Below are 15,124 nucleotides of genomic sequence, written 5' to 3'. Positions count from 1 at the left end.
ACCACTCTGTAGACATCCGTTTATAGTGGTGGTATCCCGTGGGTAATCTGACAGTGGTGTGGCTGATTACACTGACACTGCAGCTCCTCGTGGCTGTGGCCGCGGATGACTCCCCTCCGATGACACGACCAAATAGATGGCCATGATCTGCCTGAAAAGACCATGCTGAACCTGGCGGTATGACGTCTCATGACTCGCTGTCACGCTTGATGCGAGTCTATTAGGCCATTTTACTTGTTCTCCTGGTTATTATCAATCATAACGTGGTTCTGAGGACAATGCGGCCGAGAGGGTGGCCACTTGTACACACTTGCCCGTAGTGGTGGTGGCGTGTGAGACAATCAGTTAAAACAACGAAGAGAGGAGGGGGTAGTACATAGAACATATATAATCTTATTGTGTATAGTTATTGAAATCTGGGGCTTGATGTAGCGCCTGTTCAACGAGTTGCAGAAAAGACACACCATACTTAAACGCGTAGTGGTACTTGATTAGGTGAGGCAGGGAGTATGTCTGGAATGCAGTCATGAGAAAGGGCTTTCGGCCTTAAACAACAGTGAGACTATACCCAGGAGCAGATATAACGTAAATACATCGTTATAGTCTACATGACCGGTGTGTATCTTCTTGGCTTGTCTTGAGGCACTGGCCAGTATTGGCCGCCAAACAGACCGACAGTTGCTTGCAGAAAAAAAAGGACTTATGAGAGGCTTGGCACAAACTAGGCATCAGAGTAAGTGAGTCAAAGTCATACCAGAACGAATTACAAGACGATTGGAAAAGGCTTTTGCTGACATCCGAATGCGTTGGTTGAATCAGGGTCAGAGTCGCACAAAGCTCGGTGAGGCTTGGCATTAGTATCGTGAAGCCAATAGGGTCAACAGAGGGTTAGTCACCAAACTGTACACGTGACTGAGCACGTGGTAGAACCTTGGTGCCAAACCTACTCATTCCGATAGGCGAAAGCTTGGTTCCGAGTCCAGCCTGATTCACCCGGGAAATAGCCGAGCAAGCGTCGATTTCCTCACCCAAGCTCCGAACATCACCACTTCTGTCCCTCTTCTCTCGAGCGACTTGTTCTGCCAACTCTCAGAGTGTCTCTCTGTCTTCTTTGCCCTTTACTCTCTCTCCCTCTCCCCCAAAAACACTTCAGAATGAACTCTCTCCGCGTGGCTCGTGTGGCGCTGCGTGCCCGGCCAGTTGCTGCCCGCCTGCCTCTCCAGCGCAGAGGCTACGCCGAGGCCGTCTCCGAGAAGGTTAGTTTCTGCCAATGCTCAGGCTGCTGGGCATGATTTGCCGAGTGGTTACGGGAATATAGCTCTGAACCTTGTGTCTTTTCTGCACTAATTCCTCGGGCGGCCGGGAAACCGCAATTGGCGGTTCAAGTGGGTTTTTGACTAACTCTTGATGTGGACTTCTAGATCAAGCTGAGCCTGTCGCTCCCCTTCCAGGTATGAGAGAATGAGACTTGAATTCTTAATTTTTACGTTCATGGTGCTGCAATTGGGTGTGTTTGGGGTGCAATTTGACATTTCCGACGGCAAATACGCGATATACACACGGAATGAGCTCTCTGTAAAAAACCACCAACACCGAATGTCCCGCGCAATCTGAGCCATCACCACATTCGACGACTTCTTCCGATATTCCCCGATAACAACCACCAGGCGCAAATCGCGACGAAGTCAATTGCCCCCAACAGTCACTGGAGAATGTCCAATGCTTGATGTCGATTTTTTTATGTTTATTACCTTGCGAGTTACTCGATGGTGTGAGATCCATTGATCGCTAACTGCCCTGCTCCGGTTTACAGGCGATCTACAAGTCCGAGGATGTCGTCCAGGTCAACATTCCCGCCGAGTCGGGTGAGATGGGTGTTCTGGCCAACCACGTCCCCTCGATTGAGCAGCTGAAGGCTGGTCTGGTCGAGGTTGTCGAGGAGAGCGGCGCCACCAAGAAGTTCTTCCGTACGTCATATCCAAGAATTCACGGGCTCCAAGCGAAAGGGCTGGACCTTTCAGGTCCAAAAGGGAGGGAGACACCCGCATGACACTCGGGCGTTCTTTATCAGAGGGTTCGTTGGAATGCCATTGACATAAGGTGTTCCCCTCCTCCGGCTTGTCTCACCAGCTTCGTCTTCACCTAGATTCTAAAACACAAAGCTCCACGCCGACCTGCAAATTGACTAACAATTCTTCTCTTAGTGTCTGGTGGATTTGCCACTGTCCAGCCCAACTCTTCTCTGTCCATCAACGCCCCCGAGGCCTACCCCCTGGAGGACTTCTCCGCTGACACCGTCCGCGCCCAGATTGCCGAGGTCTCCAAGATCGCCAACGGCTCTGGCAGTGAGGTCGAAGTTGCTGAGGCTAAGGTTGAGCTTGAGGTTCTGGAGACTCTGCAGACCCTGCTGAAGTAAATATTAAAGGTCAATGGCATTATGGCCGAGTTTTGAATCTGCACTTGACTTGATGATTTGATTACACGTCCAATTCCCCTCCTCTGCACCTGCTATTCATATGCTTCCGATATGCTTGTCGTGATGTGTACGCTACATTACGGCTGTCCTAAAATTAGGATCCTCTTCTACCAGGAGTTGCAGGCTTATTCTGCTATTCCTGTTTGTACAAAATAACATACAACCGATTCATCCATCGTCAAGGTCCTGGCCTGTTGAAATAATGTAGAAATCATGATATATTCGTTATTTAAAAAAAGGAGTCTAAGCCGCCGCTTTCTCTAGTTGTTTATGGTACAATGAAGGCCATTCATTCCACGGAACGCATGAGTGGACATTTATGAGGTATCATGAAGCAGGGAATACGGGAAACTGGGTATATGTCTAGCATGAGCTTTTGCCACGCATGGCTGTAGTGGTCGGGAGGGAGAGGGTGATGAAAGAAAAGAGAAACAGAAGGAGCTCTGGCTGGGTGTCTAGTAAAAGCGAGAGGGCTTCAAGACTCCATGGGCGGCATCTCAAACTTCTTGCCCTGAGCCTCGGACGTCAGGACAATTAGTTCCTCGTACATGAGCTTGCGGACCCGTTCGGAGAGTTCACCGACGTCTTCGGCGGTCAGGCCCTTGGTGGGGATAGGGTCGAGGACTAGAAGGAGGGAAAGAGAGGGGGAGTCAGTGGGAGTAGATGCACGGAAATCAACGGGGTTTCTTACTCTTGACGGGAATACGGCCCGAGTTAAAGACCCAGTCCTTGGAGTAGAGCACATGGCTGTAGTTGGCCACGACACAGGGCACAATCGGCACGCCGGTCTCAACGGCGAGGTGGAAGGCACCCTTCTTGAAGGGCAGCAGCATGGGCTCCTTGGAGTAGCTGCGGGTGCCCTCGGGGAACATGTAGACGCTCTGGTTGCGCGTCTTCATTTCCTGGCCGGCGGCCGAGACGGCGCCACGGGCGCCCTTGCTGTTTGCGCGGTCGATGAAGATGGCGCCGCTGAGGGCCATGAACCAGCCGAGCACGGGGATTTTCTTGAGCGACGACTTGGCGGTGATGCTGCAGTGGCGCGGGAACATGCAGCCGAGCATCAGCACGTCCAGCTCGGTCTGGTGGTTGCCGACAAAGACGGCGGGCCGCAAGGTACCCAGGTGGTTCTTGGGGTCGACGACGTAGAAGTTGAGGCCCATCAAGGTGCTGCAGATGTACTTCATGACACGGCCGCCGAACCACTGCGTGCTATGGTTCTGGCCCACCATCCGCATCACGATGGCGGCGACAAAGCCGGCGGCCGATGCGACGAGGCCGCTCATGTAGACAGTCATGGACCGGGCGAGGAAGCCCGCCTTGGAGAGACCGAGCACGGACAGCATGAAGAGCGCAAGAGTGGCCAGTACATAGTACTGGAGAAAGGCGAGTATCCACATGGCAGGAGGGAGGAGGGAAGAAGAGGAAAAAGAAGGGAGGGAAAGGGGGAGTCAGCCCGGGTTAAAAGAAGACGACGAAGCGGGCGGCAGCACGAAGAAACGAGGTCAGACGGGTGGCCCGTTCAGCTTTTGGTGGGCGGGCTTGAGCTTGGGAAAAAAAAATGGCGGGGCTCTGTTTTTTGTGTGTGCCGTCTTCATTCTGTGCCAGGGGCCAGTTAGACCTTTAAGTACATATGTACACATGCATGTCGAACCCTCCCGGCTGCAAAGCGTTGGGGGTCAGGAAGAGCAAGTTGGGGAGCGCTGGCGCAATATTGGGGCGCGGCGCCTGCTGTGTTTTCAGCGGGTGACGTGCTGGAGGGGCGCTATAAGTGCCGGCGCAGCGGCGCAATATGCACTGGGAGTTGGCGGCATGTGACTGCCAATGAGAGCAGATGGCGGCAGCTGGCAGAAGCCCGGGCAGCTGGCAGTCTAGACTACACCAAGTGCGCACAGCTTAATCTCGAGGCTCTGCGAGACGGCACCACGTCCAAGACACGCCGCATCATTCATTACGTTGAGATTCTTGTTCCAACGTCCATGAGCCCATGCTGGCCAATTCCCGCCTCCCTACCAACAGCTACCTCTCGCCAAGTTTGTGTTCAATTGCTCTACCCAGCGCGGCTCTATACATCGCTCCCCTGTTCCCTGACGGCGCTGAGGCTCTAGTTCACGCCAGTCAGAGAGAACAGTGACCTTTGGTTTGAATCCAATCACACTGTCGCTTCTTTGTCCTTCCTGTCCGTCATCCACACTGCCATCCACTGTTCAACCGCTCAGCCGTAAAAATGTCGCCCTCCACCACCACTGCCGACCCGCCGCCGCTCTCGGCCCTCTTCCTGATCGAATTCGACGTCAAAGCCGGCTACACGCTTCTGTGGAAACAAGCCGCCTCCCCCGAGATCCAGCTCGACGATGTTGTCGAGTTCAAGTCGCTGCCGTCGGGCCTGCACGAGGTGCCCTCGGATCTAGTGTACTTTGTGCACGAGGGCGGGTACGCCGGCCTCAGCGCATTCGCCAACGCCAAAGTCGACGACGAAGACCTGCGAAACGCGCGCATGTTGGCTGTCGGAGTCCTGGTGCCGCTGAGCTACGGCAGGCTCGGTCGCGCATGGCAACACACCGCGGGCGTTCAGGAGCTGGCGCAGTAAGTGCAGCGTAACTTGTATCTTTCGTCCAAGACCATCTCCTAACACAGGATTACTCTCTGTTTTCAACAGGCAACTTGCCGTGGATATGACCAAGACAGCCCTCCTCGAGGCCTACTGGAAAGCCCATGCCGCGAATCTTCCAGGCGCCCCAAATGCGACAGCAGATAGTGCGCATGTTCCGGCGCCGCTTTCATCTCCGTCAACGAGCACCTTCGGAGCCTCTGCAAGCCTAGAAATCAACCATCCTGCATATAGCATCACTAGATTGCTTGACTCGTTTGGCCCGCTTATATTCCCGTTGTTTCGCGCCTCATTATTGCGCAAGCGCATCTTGATCTCGTGCCATGCGCCAGTTCACGAAGTGAATGACTTTGGTATGACGCTGTCTTCAAAGCGGAAGCACACGACAGTTACGCTAACCACTATGCGCTCCTCCAGTCTACGATCTCTCCATCTTGAGCAACATCCCGTCCTCACTCACTGATATCCTCCCTCCCGGCTCACCGACCCAGTGCTTGCGCCCGCTCTTCACAATCGGAGTCCATGACATCCCCCTGCTAGCCTCAAATCTCGAATCTTTGCGCACCCGCACTCCCGATGACACAGGCAGCGGCTGGATCGCCTGCACAACCGACAGCATCTTCGCCTGTAAACAAACCCTTTGGGATGTTCTCGTCACCCTCCCTTCTCCGTCCACCGCCACCCGCCCAGACAACCTCAAGCAATGGCCGACCCTGCAGACCTCATCCGGCGCACCCATCAAAGCCTCACAACGCGATCTCCGCCGCTACACTGCCCTGAAGGCTGGCCTAGCCCAACTCTCAGCACCACAACCCCCATCCACCACCAGCACCTCCCCTGACCATGGCGACCAAGAGTTCCCCCGCCGCGCCTCCATAGTTCCACCACCCGAAGCATCCGACACCACCATCGCCGAGCTCGTCGAGCCCATGACCTGGACCGCCCTGGCCTACACAGGCTTCATGTGGTGGGCCAGCGCCGGCGAGCAGGCACACAGCATCGCGCTAGACGAAGAAGCCGCCGACGCCACCCTCCTCGCAAACCTCATCTCTCCCGCACCCGCACCAGGGCCACCGCCCGGGTCTGCACCGCACACGCGCTACCGCGACAACGACGCCGACCAAGACACTCCCCCGCACCACAGCCCGCACGCGTCGCGCCGCGCCTCGCTCTCCGCCCCGGCGCCCACGAGCCTGCAGGACCCGCCCACGCGGACGAACCTGGCCATTGTTGCATACTTCCACCGGCTGACGGCGCAGATCCTCGGCGTCGCTGCCGACGTTGCTGCCACCACTTTGGCGTCCCCATCGGCAGTTGAGGTGGACTGCAGCGCATTGGATGCCGGAGACGATGCTGGTGACACTTCCCCCGCTGGCGCTGGAGACTATGATGATGAGCACTTGCTCGTACTGGACGACAGCCTGGAGTCAAGGGGCACACGCGTCGGGAGCCATGTTCTGGAAGCTATGGGGCTGGATGTGTGGAGTGTCGCAGATACAAACTTTGTGGAGAGCGTGATGGACATGTACTTTGAGCGGAGCGTGCGGATTGAGACTAAAGGCGTTGAAGTTTGTGGCGTGCGGGTTTGTTGACGCTCATAGTTTTGTATGTATGGACGGACTTACATTACCATCCCTCTATGATTTGTCTTCTGAATGAAAATGAATCAGTAGACACCTCAATCTTCCCTTTCTTTTGCAGTACCAATTTAATACGCATGACGAATTATAGTAATGGCTATCAAACAGCACTATATCTAGTATTCCAGCATGGGAGGTCATCAAGATCCGTTTTGCCGTGTTTCATGCAACTGGGAGCCAGTCAAGATTACAACAACAAAAACATAACCAGTTGAAACATATTATAGACAAAATAGAGAACAAGTAGAAGAGAAGCGAAGGCTGGGTATGGAAAAGGCCAAAGAATGGATGGCGTGCAAGTAAATAATACAAACAGAGACCTATAACACAAGGTACACGGGAGTTTAAATTTAAAGGAAAATAAAACCGACAACAGGGGGAGAAAAAAACAAATGCGCGTTTATAAGCTGCCCTCGTCTTCCGTGTCAGTATTGGTATCACTAGTGTCGTCGTCCACATCGTCGTCCGTGCCTGACTCATCGTCCGAGTCCGCAGCAGGACTAGGCATCTTGCCGGTCTTGAGCATGTGCATGGCACCAGCAATGGAATCTGCAGCACAGTTTCAGTTAGTAAACACACATATCCAAAAACAATACAAGCAACTCGGAGTGACTTACCCTCTTCAGGCTCGCTGATTTCGTCCTCAGCTTCGATTTGAGCTGCCTTGCTTCCATCCTCCACATGCAACGTCACCTCCATCTTGGTATCAAGACCAACATAGCTGTCACACACCAAGTGCATCACAAATGTGTAGTCGCCGGGGGAAGGAGGCGCAGCAAACATGGCCTTCATGGTCTGAACATTGAAAGTAGGCTTGCCATCTGCTGTCACTATGGGTTGATCGAAGGCAGAGAACTTGAACGGAGGCACAGCCATCTTGCCCTGCTTCGAGTCTGTCAGGAAGATGTACCAGCTGGGAGTAAAGTCGCGCGCAAACCGAGGGGCGTAGGTTAGAGTAGGTAGGATATGTTCTTCCTCGACAGAGACGACCTTGCCCTCGGTATCCTTGATGGCCTTCTTCTTGCGGCCAGTCAGGGCATCCAAATCATCCTCGGCAGGGTCGAGGTCTTCCAGGTCATGCTCATCAACATCGGGAACCTTCTCGCTGCCAGGCGGAATCACACGGCCCTTGACAACAAGACTGACCAGAGAGGAAGGGGTAATAAAGCGTTCGCCCGTAACCTTAAAGAAGGCCTTCTCGACCTGGAAGTAAGGGATTTGCTTGGCAACGCCCATGGCAGTCTTGTACTCATCTTCAGTTAGACCACCCTTGGTCACAGCCAAGTGCTTGCGGTGGGAATCGGGAAGAGACATGAACTGGCGGAGGCTAACGTGAGTCTTGGAGTCACCGTCAATGGCTTCGACAGTCTTCTTAGAAAAGAAAGGCAGCTGAAGTAGGGCCGAGGCTTTGGGAGGGATGGCCTGCACAATATTTTGTGCGGTGTGGAACGAGGCGATAATGGGGCCTGTGAAGCCATAGGCAAGAGTAATACCAGTGAAGGCCTGCACCAGGCTACGCGCTACAGGAGCGACCTCAAATTTGAGCTTGTTCAAAGCAGCATCTTCGAGCTCGACACGATGAATATGGGCCCACAGAAGTGCCAAAGGCTTGCGACGCACGGAGTCATCCATCTCCTCGAGCTTTTCACGGTTCTTAGTTGTTAAAAGCGCTGAGATGCGGGCTTCAATCTTGGCCAGGCCACTGTCAGCCTTGTCCTTGCGAATCATGTCCTTGTACTCAGCACCAGAACTGAGAATGGTAATAATTCCACCCTCATCAATGTCATCTGTGTACTGGCGGAAGAGATTGTTGGCGCTTTCCATGAGAACACCCTCCTTGCTCATGCGCTGGGTTCCGTACCACCAACGGCTGACGTAGAAGGGAAGAAGAACACCGAGGAGAACGGCATAGGCCAAAACCACGTATTTTCCATTGCCCTCAGAAACAACCCACTTAGGCAGGGCAATACCGAAGGACAAGTCCAGAGACTTGCCGTCGGGGTGTCCATACTGAAGCCAGTTGTTACGAATTTCCTCGTTCGTTAGAGACTGGTAGGCCTTAGTGAGATCAACGTAATGGGCATTGAGGCTCTCGAGTGTCTCGTTCTTGGCCGGGTCAGGACGGATCTTGTCGGGATGGAAGCGGAGAGACAGCTTGCGGTACTTGCTCTTAATCTCCTTTTCGGTGGCAGACTGTAGTAAAACAATGTATTAGCAACGCATGTTTGACGGCCCAATACTTCAAGGGTATCAGAAAAAGCTTACTTCAGCTAAGCCGAGAATATCGTAGGGGTTGTAAAGCGCAATATCTTCCGGCTCAGCACGGATGCTAACAAGGTAAATAGACACGCCCAGGGCAATCCAAGCCAAGATGGCCACCAGGGCTGTCTTGACCTTGCGGTTCTTGCGCTTTTGCGAGGCACGAAGGCCTTTTATCACATCGTGGTGCTCTGCCTTAAAGTCGGTGGCGATGTGGGGGGTTTTAGCCGTTATGTCCGGGGACGAGGAGAAGAGGTTGATGGTAAGCGGGATGGCTACGACGGCAGCAGCAGCACCGGCGAAAAAGGGGAAGAATTGGAGCTGTTGGGTGGCATTATGGTTAGCGGGCAATTGTAGACAGGCAAAGAAGGCTGCAATCACAGATGCTGCTTACATCTTCATCGTAGGAGTATTCGGAGCTCATGATGAGGAGTCACAGTGCAGATTTCCTGCAAATTGACGGCTTCCTTTGTGTTTTAAGAAACGGCGGCAACCGCTTGGCGAGGAACAAGAGAGCCAGCAAGACCAGTAGAAGTGGTCGCTCCGGAGTAGCACAAGACGATACTAGAATCACCGAGAAGAGTAGAAATGAAGAGCGGCTCGAGAGACAAAGAAACAAATGCTCAACTGGCCTCTTGGGAGATGGATGCTTATAAAATCGAGGAAGCAACAAGAAAGAGGACAAGCAGTCTTGTGGATTTTTGCAAAGAAGAAATCTGAACGAGAGGAAGAAACAAGAAAGAAAAAAAGACGGACACGTCGCTGCCATGCGCACAAAGCCGGTGTGTGTGGCCAGTAAGAAGATCAAGAGAAGGTGAAGGTGGCTCTACACAATATTTGGTTGGTGACAAAGATGTGATCCTGAATATCTGGCTTCTGGCTCAGAGGGATTCCGCACCCACGCTAGCGCTAACTGGGCAGCTACCAGGTCCCAAAGTTAAGTTTCACGTGACTTTTACGCGAGAATAACCCGTTTTTGGTGTCAGGATCTACTTAGCCCTGTGCGAAAACTACAGGCCACATAGACAAAGCTACAGGGGAAAAGACTTTGGTTAAGACTAGGGTTACGCTTGACAGATGCAGCGTTGAGGGCAATTATGTTGAGTTTTAATGAATAACGAACAGCTAGTAAGTGAAAGTCATCCTCATCTAAAGACCAGTCAACATGTAACCACAAACCTCTAAACAATATATATACACGGCAACTCTAGCCTCATTGCACTTATCCCCCGTGTCTCTTGTCTTATTGCAAGTCTACTCTAAGAATGCCTGTAGAGCGTGTGTCAGAGGCACAATCCGGAGACTGCGGGCTCGCTTGAGACCCGAGCCAGTCTCGGTTGTAGATGCTGTGAGAGTAGGGCTTCTCTCATCAGACCATTTGCGGAAAACGCTTTTGAGATCCCGCGGAATGCCTTCGAGAACAACTGTTGAAATTGGCACAAAGGGCCGGTCCTCCATGCCGCTGGCGAGAATGGCATACTCCTGCGCAAAGTCAAGCGCATTACGGAATGACGCATATTGAGTCTGTGCCTTTGCACCAACAATGATGTACATTTCGAAGAAGGCGTCAATGATGTAAATGTTGGTTGATTGCAGGTCAGCCTGGTTAAATGGGCTCAATTCCACAATCTAGAGTCAAAAAGGTTAGAAGAATAAGCGCGATGGCGAGTACAGTGAATTAACTGACCTGTTCTTTGATCAATGCATCAGACTTGAACAAACGAGAACTGTACATGTCATAGTTGGGCTTCAAGCGCCAGTGGTCAGCCGAGTGTGGCTTGGGGTTGCCGTTAAACATCGCCCACAGGGATTCAGGCTCATGACCATCATCAACTTCCTCAAGTTCACCCATCAGCGTCAAGTCCATACCAATCAGCCGAGCACAGCTGAGTTCCTGGACATCACTGCCCTTTCCCTTCCATAACACGCAACGTCCGCCCTTTGTAATTAAATAAGGAAATCCGGAGCAAAGGTTGGCTGATGAAAAGTCAATCTCATCAAAGACAACCTGGCCTAGATGCCTACGGCCGCAAAGCATACTGGGCGAAAGCGAATCAAACTTGTTGCTTGACCCCCGACGAATAATTACGACACCACCAAGAGCGTCAATGAACTCGGCGGTTTCTCGCCCTTGGGCCATGTGGATGAGACTGGCAGCGGCGGCTTTGGCCTCGCGATTGGCAAAGACCTGCGAATCCTCAACCTCTGCAGCCGGTACCTCGTCGCCAGCCCAAAAGTACACCTGCGCGGTGGTCTCACCAGATGCAGACACGAAACTGTGAATGCAAATGTACATTTCTTGCTGGAAGAGAACCCGTTCGTTGTGGGGAAGAACAGGGATTTGGCGCCCGTCGCCCGACAACTGAAAAAGCTTGAGAGCAAGAGTCTTGGCCACCTGAGAGCTTCGGGGACGCTTCGTTAGGATATCCGCTGTGTCAACACGGTAGTCACGCTGAGGCTTCTTATCGCCAAAGAACTCGGACAAGGCAGCAGCTGCGTCCATTGCAGGCTTGGTCAGTGACCTAGGGGTACCCGGACCACTGTTGCCAGTAGCCTGAGCAGAAATGGCCTTGGGAGTGGGACTGGCATGGCTGCTGCACATCGGGAGTTCTGCAGAGACATCCTTAGATGGGGTTTTTGCGCCTGAGGCTCTGAACGATTTGGGAGTCATGGGAGCACCGTGCTCGACATTTTCGGAAGTTGACTCCGAGGGGGCAGCAGGAGGAGAGAGGGTGCAGGTGAAAGGAGGCTGTACGGGAGCACGACGTTCATCCTTGATTTCAGCACGAGGCGGGAGCGAAGGGGTCGGGATGTTCATTCTAGAAGAAAAGAACCCTTTCATTTCAGGTTTAGGTGGCGTGGGCTTGTTGGTTATTGAGAGCAGAGGTCGGGCGCCAGTGAGTTGTGACGCCTTGTCGGTGCTGGAAGCGGGAGTCATGACAGGTTGCCAGGGCTTGCGAGCCGCAGATACTGGTCCGGATTTAGGAGGAGCAGCCTTGGGGTCTTCCAGACTGAGAGGGATCTCCTGAACGAGCTTGACGGGCACGAGATCGGCGTTTGAGTCCGGTCCTATCTTGACATCCTCTGTTCTAGGAGACACGAGAACTGGTTCAGGCTTCTTTTCAACGAGAGGGGAAACAAGCCCCTTGACGGGAGCAGGGTTCAGCGAGGTGGCAGGCTTACTAGACGGCGCCTTTCTGCGAGGTCCACGGGCTCTGCCCTTGGTGAGATGTGTAAGCGTAGGACCAGGAGCAGTAGGGGTCTCGGTAGTGCCAGAGAGAACAGCCGCAGGGCTAGAAATAGACCCAGTAGCAGTGTTCTTGCTGCTAGATTCAGATGGCATTGGGGGAGGTCCGCGGGCTAGCAGGCCTGCAAGTGAATTGTTAAATGCACCATCAATGCCACTGCCTAAAGGACGCCCGAATGCCTTAACGGTAGGCTCTGTTTTGGGCTTCGAGGCCCCTTCATGAACCTTTTGGGTGAGTTTCTGGGTAGCATTCTCAACAGATTGCATATTTTGTCGCATAGAAATAGAAGAAGGCTTGGCTGGTGTTGGCGGAGACATTATTGACTTGGACGCTGGGGAAAATGATAAGCCAGAGACTGAACCACGGCCAATTTGCTTGAATCGTTCCAAGCCTTCAGGCATTTCGGATCGCGATACAGATCCAGAGTTTGTCCTGACACCACGTCCGTCCAGCTGCGCCTGCTTGAAAGACTCTCTTTTCTGAAGAATGTCCTGCTTGAATTCGTCTTTGATATCGCTCTTCTTGGGACCACCAGTTACTGCGAGGGCACTCTTTCCTTTCAAAATCGTGTTTTTTAGTGCGTCGGGAGCCACATAATTTTGGGTGGTGGTTTTGCGCAGGCTACCAAAGACGGTTTTGAGTTCATTAGGGTCACCACCGGCTTCAGATACAGAGGGTGCTGTTTTACGAGTCTTGAGGGTAGAGCGGAAGTCAACCTTGTTTGAGCTGGAGATGGGAATTTCGGGCTTGGGCTTTGATGAGATGGCTGGAGCCGAAGGCCTCTTGACAACGGGCTTGATTTCTTCAGGTGCCATTGTCGGCGATGTGGACTTTTCATGGGTTATTTCGGTACCAACGGTAGAGGTCGTGGTGGGAGGAGGAAAGGCACCAGACGCAGGGGTGGGAGAAGAAGTTGAGCCCATGGGAATGTTACGCATTAGACCACCAATCTTGACTTCATGTTTGATAGAAGGGCTCTTGGTGCTTTCCGGCTCAGGCTTTGTACCACCACCCGTTTTATGGGCTTTGGCCTTGTTCAACTCGATCATCCAGGCAGGTTGTGAAAGTGAAGGAGCATGGGATTTCTTCGGGGATTCCGGCTTGTTGAGAGCAGTTTCGAGCCAACTAGCCTTGGTCGGGCTCCAACGTCGCGTGTCCATTGACTTTGAAGGGCTTGATGGAGGGGTTATCTTGTCGGCATTTCTGGTGAGACCACCAACTTCTTTGTCCATGTTGGAAGCCGGGTTCTTGGAAACATACGAAGGGTCGAAAATCGGGTCCGCTGGCTGTATAGCAGGAGATGGACTTCCCACACCCTTCTCTACTTCATCAAAATCTTGACGAGACGAGGGTCGTGACTTTTGTGCTGGAGTTGCATGTACATGACTACTGGGCCGGTTTCCAGTTCTGTTCGCGGCAATTGACTCAGCTCGTGCTAGACCGGCGGGAGATGTGACACTCCAACGCTTGACACTGTCAGATCTTTTCATCATCGCACTTTGCACAAAGCCACCAAGACCTTTAGTCGGTGAGATAGGTCTGTTAGACATGCGACTAGAGGGTGAGCGCTCAGCACGCGAATTATCGTAGCTCTCAGGATTGACTGAGGGGGGATCAAGCTTAGTGAAGGCACCCAAGTCAAGAGAGCCGTTGCGCGCGCCGCCTGAAGCAGTGAGTTGTTCAGGGACCATGCCAGCCAGGCCCTGTTTTGAGGAGCCTAAATCTGAGCGATCATCATCCTCTACTTGAGTCCGGCGATACGCCGCAGAATTAGCACCACGATCGGCAGTTTGGCGGAACCAAGCAGACTCTTTCGAGCTCAGGGCGTGGGCAATTTGGTCCTTGGTCAAGGTCTGTTCGCGACTGGGAGATACAGATGGCTCTGAAGGCGTGTTTCCCCTAGAAAGAGTGTTCTCAGTTCCCAGGACAGACAGAGCACGCGCGCGTCTATCGCTCTTGTCGGGAGATTGAGAAGGCCGGCGTTGCCATGAGGGGGTTGATGGTTCGCGGGATGGCCGTATTCCAGAGGGCGTGGAATCATGTCGCTTAGAGTCAATTCCGCCATTCCGAAGCGACAGGTCATTTTCCTTGGTAGGCGAGGTTGAGTAGGAATCCATCTTCAGATCTCCAGACTGTTTTGAGCTGCGGTAGGAGGGCGACTCGAGTCGGAGATTGTCAGTGACGACTACACTTGATCGTTGGAGGAGGACAGGATTTTTAGCGGGCGATGTTTTTTGAGGAGAGATAGATCTGGCCCGTTCTAGCAAGTGAGGGTTTGAAACGTTAGCTCAAGATCATGCATATAAAATCAAAAGAAAAAAGGAAGGGTGAATCGTCTCGTCGCAAGTATGCGTCGTTGAAAAAAGCTTGGCAGGAAACCAGAAGCATAACAAAAAGTAAATAAGACAACAAAACAAACTCAAGCCACCCCACTGAGCTGGATTCACTTTAATCGTATTGCCCCGTGCTGGCCCGGAAACCAGGCCTGCCAAAAAGCACAGGATGGGTAGTTTGGAAGCTTGGACGGGGGTGGGGGGCCACACAGGCTTGCACAGGGGAGACTTCACATGATTGCGAAGCAGAGCCAAAGCGCTATGAGGACATATTGATATTTCGGAGTGCGATGCTCAAGCGAGCGTCGTCACGACTTACCGGCACGGCGGGCAGCTCTCTCGCTTCTCTCCTGCATAATGCGTTCCTCCAGCTCGCGAGATCTGGCCTCGTCCTCTTCTATGCGGCGGCCCTTGAGCTCCTCCACCTGCTGAAGAAACTGTGAGACGTCGTCCGACATGGTGGAGAGATGTATATGTATGTTGGTGAAGACAGAGAAACAACGGCGTGCCTGTTAGAGGACAGTCGGAGGTGTAGTATCGCGTCGCTTGGGAGTCGTCGG

At 53.0% G+C, this 15,124-nt stretch overlaps 5 protein-coding genes across 5 annotated transcripts; 2 read left to right on the top strand and 3 right to left on the bottom strand.

The window, feature by feature from the left end:
- Nucleotides 1–1,154: 1,154 nt before the first annotated feature.
- On the top strand, nt 1,155–2,416 carry BROUX77_002897 (uncharacterized protein; the record flags this gene model as incomplete). The annotated part of the gene is made up of 4 exons (XM_073747487.1): nt 1,155–1,256; nt 1,422–1,451; nt 1,814–1,967; nt 2,205–2,416. The coding sequence occupies 4 exons, from the start codon at nt 1,155–1,157 to the stop codon at nt 2,414–2,416; spliced, it is 498 nt and encodes a 165-aa protein (XP_073607979.1).
- Nucleotides 2,417–2,951: 535 nt separating this feature from the next.
- BROUX77_002896 (uncharacterized protein) lies at nt 2,952–3,873 on the bottom strand (the record flags this gene model as incomplete). The annotated part of the gene is made up of 2 exons (XM_073747486.1): nt 2,952–3,100; nt 3,168–3,873. The coding sequence occupies 2 exons, from the start codon at nt 3,871–3,873 to the stop codon at nt 2,952–2,954; spliced, it is 855 nt and encodes a 284-aa protein (XP_073607978.1).
- Nucleotides 3,874–4,700: 827 nt separating this feature from the next.
- Nucleotides 4,701–6,676, top strand: BROUX77_002895 (uncharacterized protein; the record flags this gene model as incomplete). Its single annotated transcript, XM_073747485.1, has 3 exons — nt 4,701–5,059; nt 5,133–5,437; nt 5,502–6,676. 3 exons carry the CDS (start codon nt 4,701–4,703, stop codon nt 6,674–6,676), a joined length of 1,839 nt encoding a protein of 612 aa, XP_073607977.1.
- A 448-nt stretch (nt 6,677–7,124) lies between these two features.
- Nucleotides 7,125–9,407, bottom strand: BROUX77_002894 (uncharacterized protein; the record flags this gene model as incomplete). The annotated part of the gene is made up of 4 exons (XM_073747484.1): nt 7,125–7,273; nt 7,342–8,917; nt 8,990–9,304; nt 9,378–9,407. 4 exons carry the CDS (start codon nt 9,405–9,407, stop codon nt 7,125–7,127), a joined length of 2,070 nt encoding a protein of 689 aa, XP_073607976.1.
- Nucleotides 9,408–10,237: 830 nt separating this feature from the next.
- BROUX77_002893 (uncharacterized protein) lies at nt 10,238–15,022 on the bottom strand (the record flags this gene model as incomplete). Its single annotated transcript, XM_073747483.1, has 3 exons — nt 10,238–10,612; nt 10,671–14,491; nt 14,884–15,022. 3 exons carry the CDS (start codon nt 15,020–15,022, stop codon nt 10,238–10,240), a joined length of 4,335 nt encoding a protein of 1,444 aa, XP_073607975.1.
- Between the last annotated feature and the right edge of the window lie 102 nt (nt 15,023–15,124).

This window comes from Berkeleyomyces rouxiae, assembly GCF_048999995.1.
Source record: "Berkeleyomyces rouxiae strain 22BRR77 chromosome Unknown BrBRR77_ptg000002l, whole genome shotgun sequence".
In the NCBI taxonomy this organism is placed as follows: Eukaryota; Fungi; Ascomycota; class Sordariomycetes; order Microascales; family Ceratocystidaceae; genus Berkeleyomyces; species Berkeleyomyces rouxiae.
This window is presented reverse-complemented; position numbering and strand designations above follow the sequence as displayed.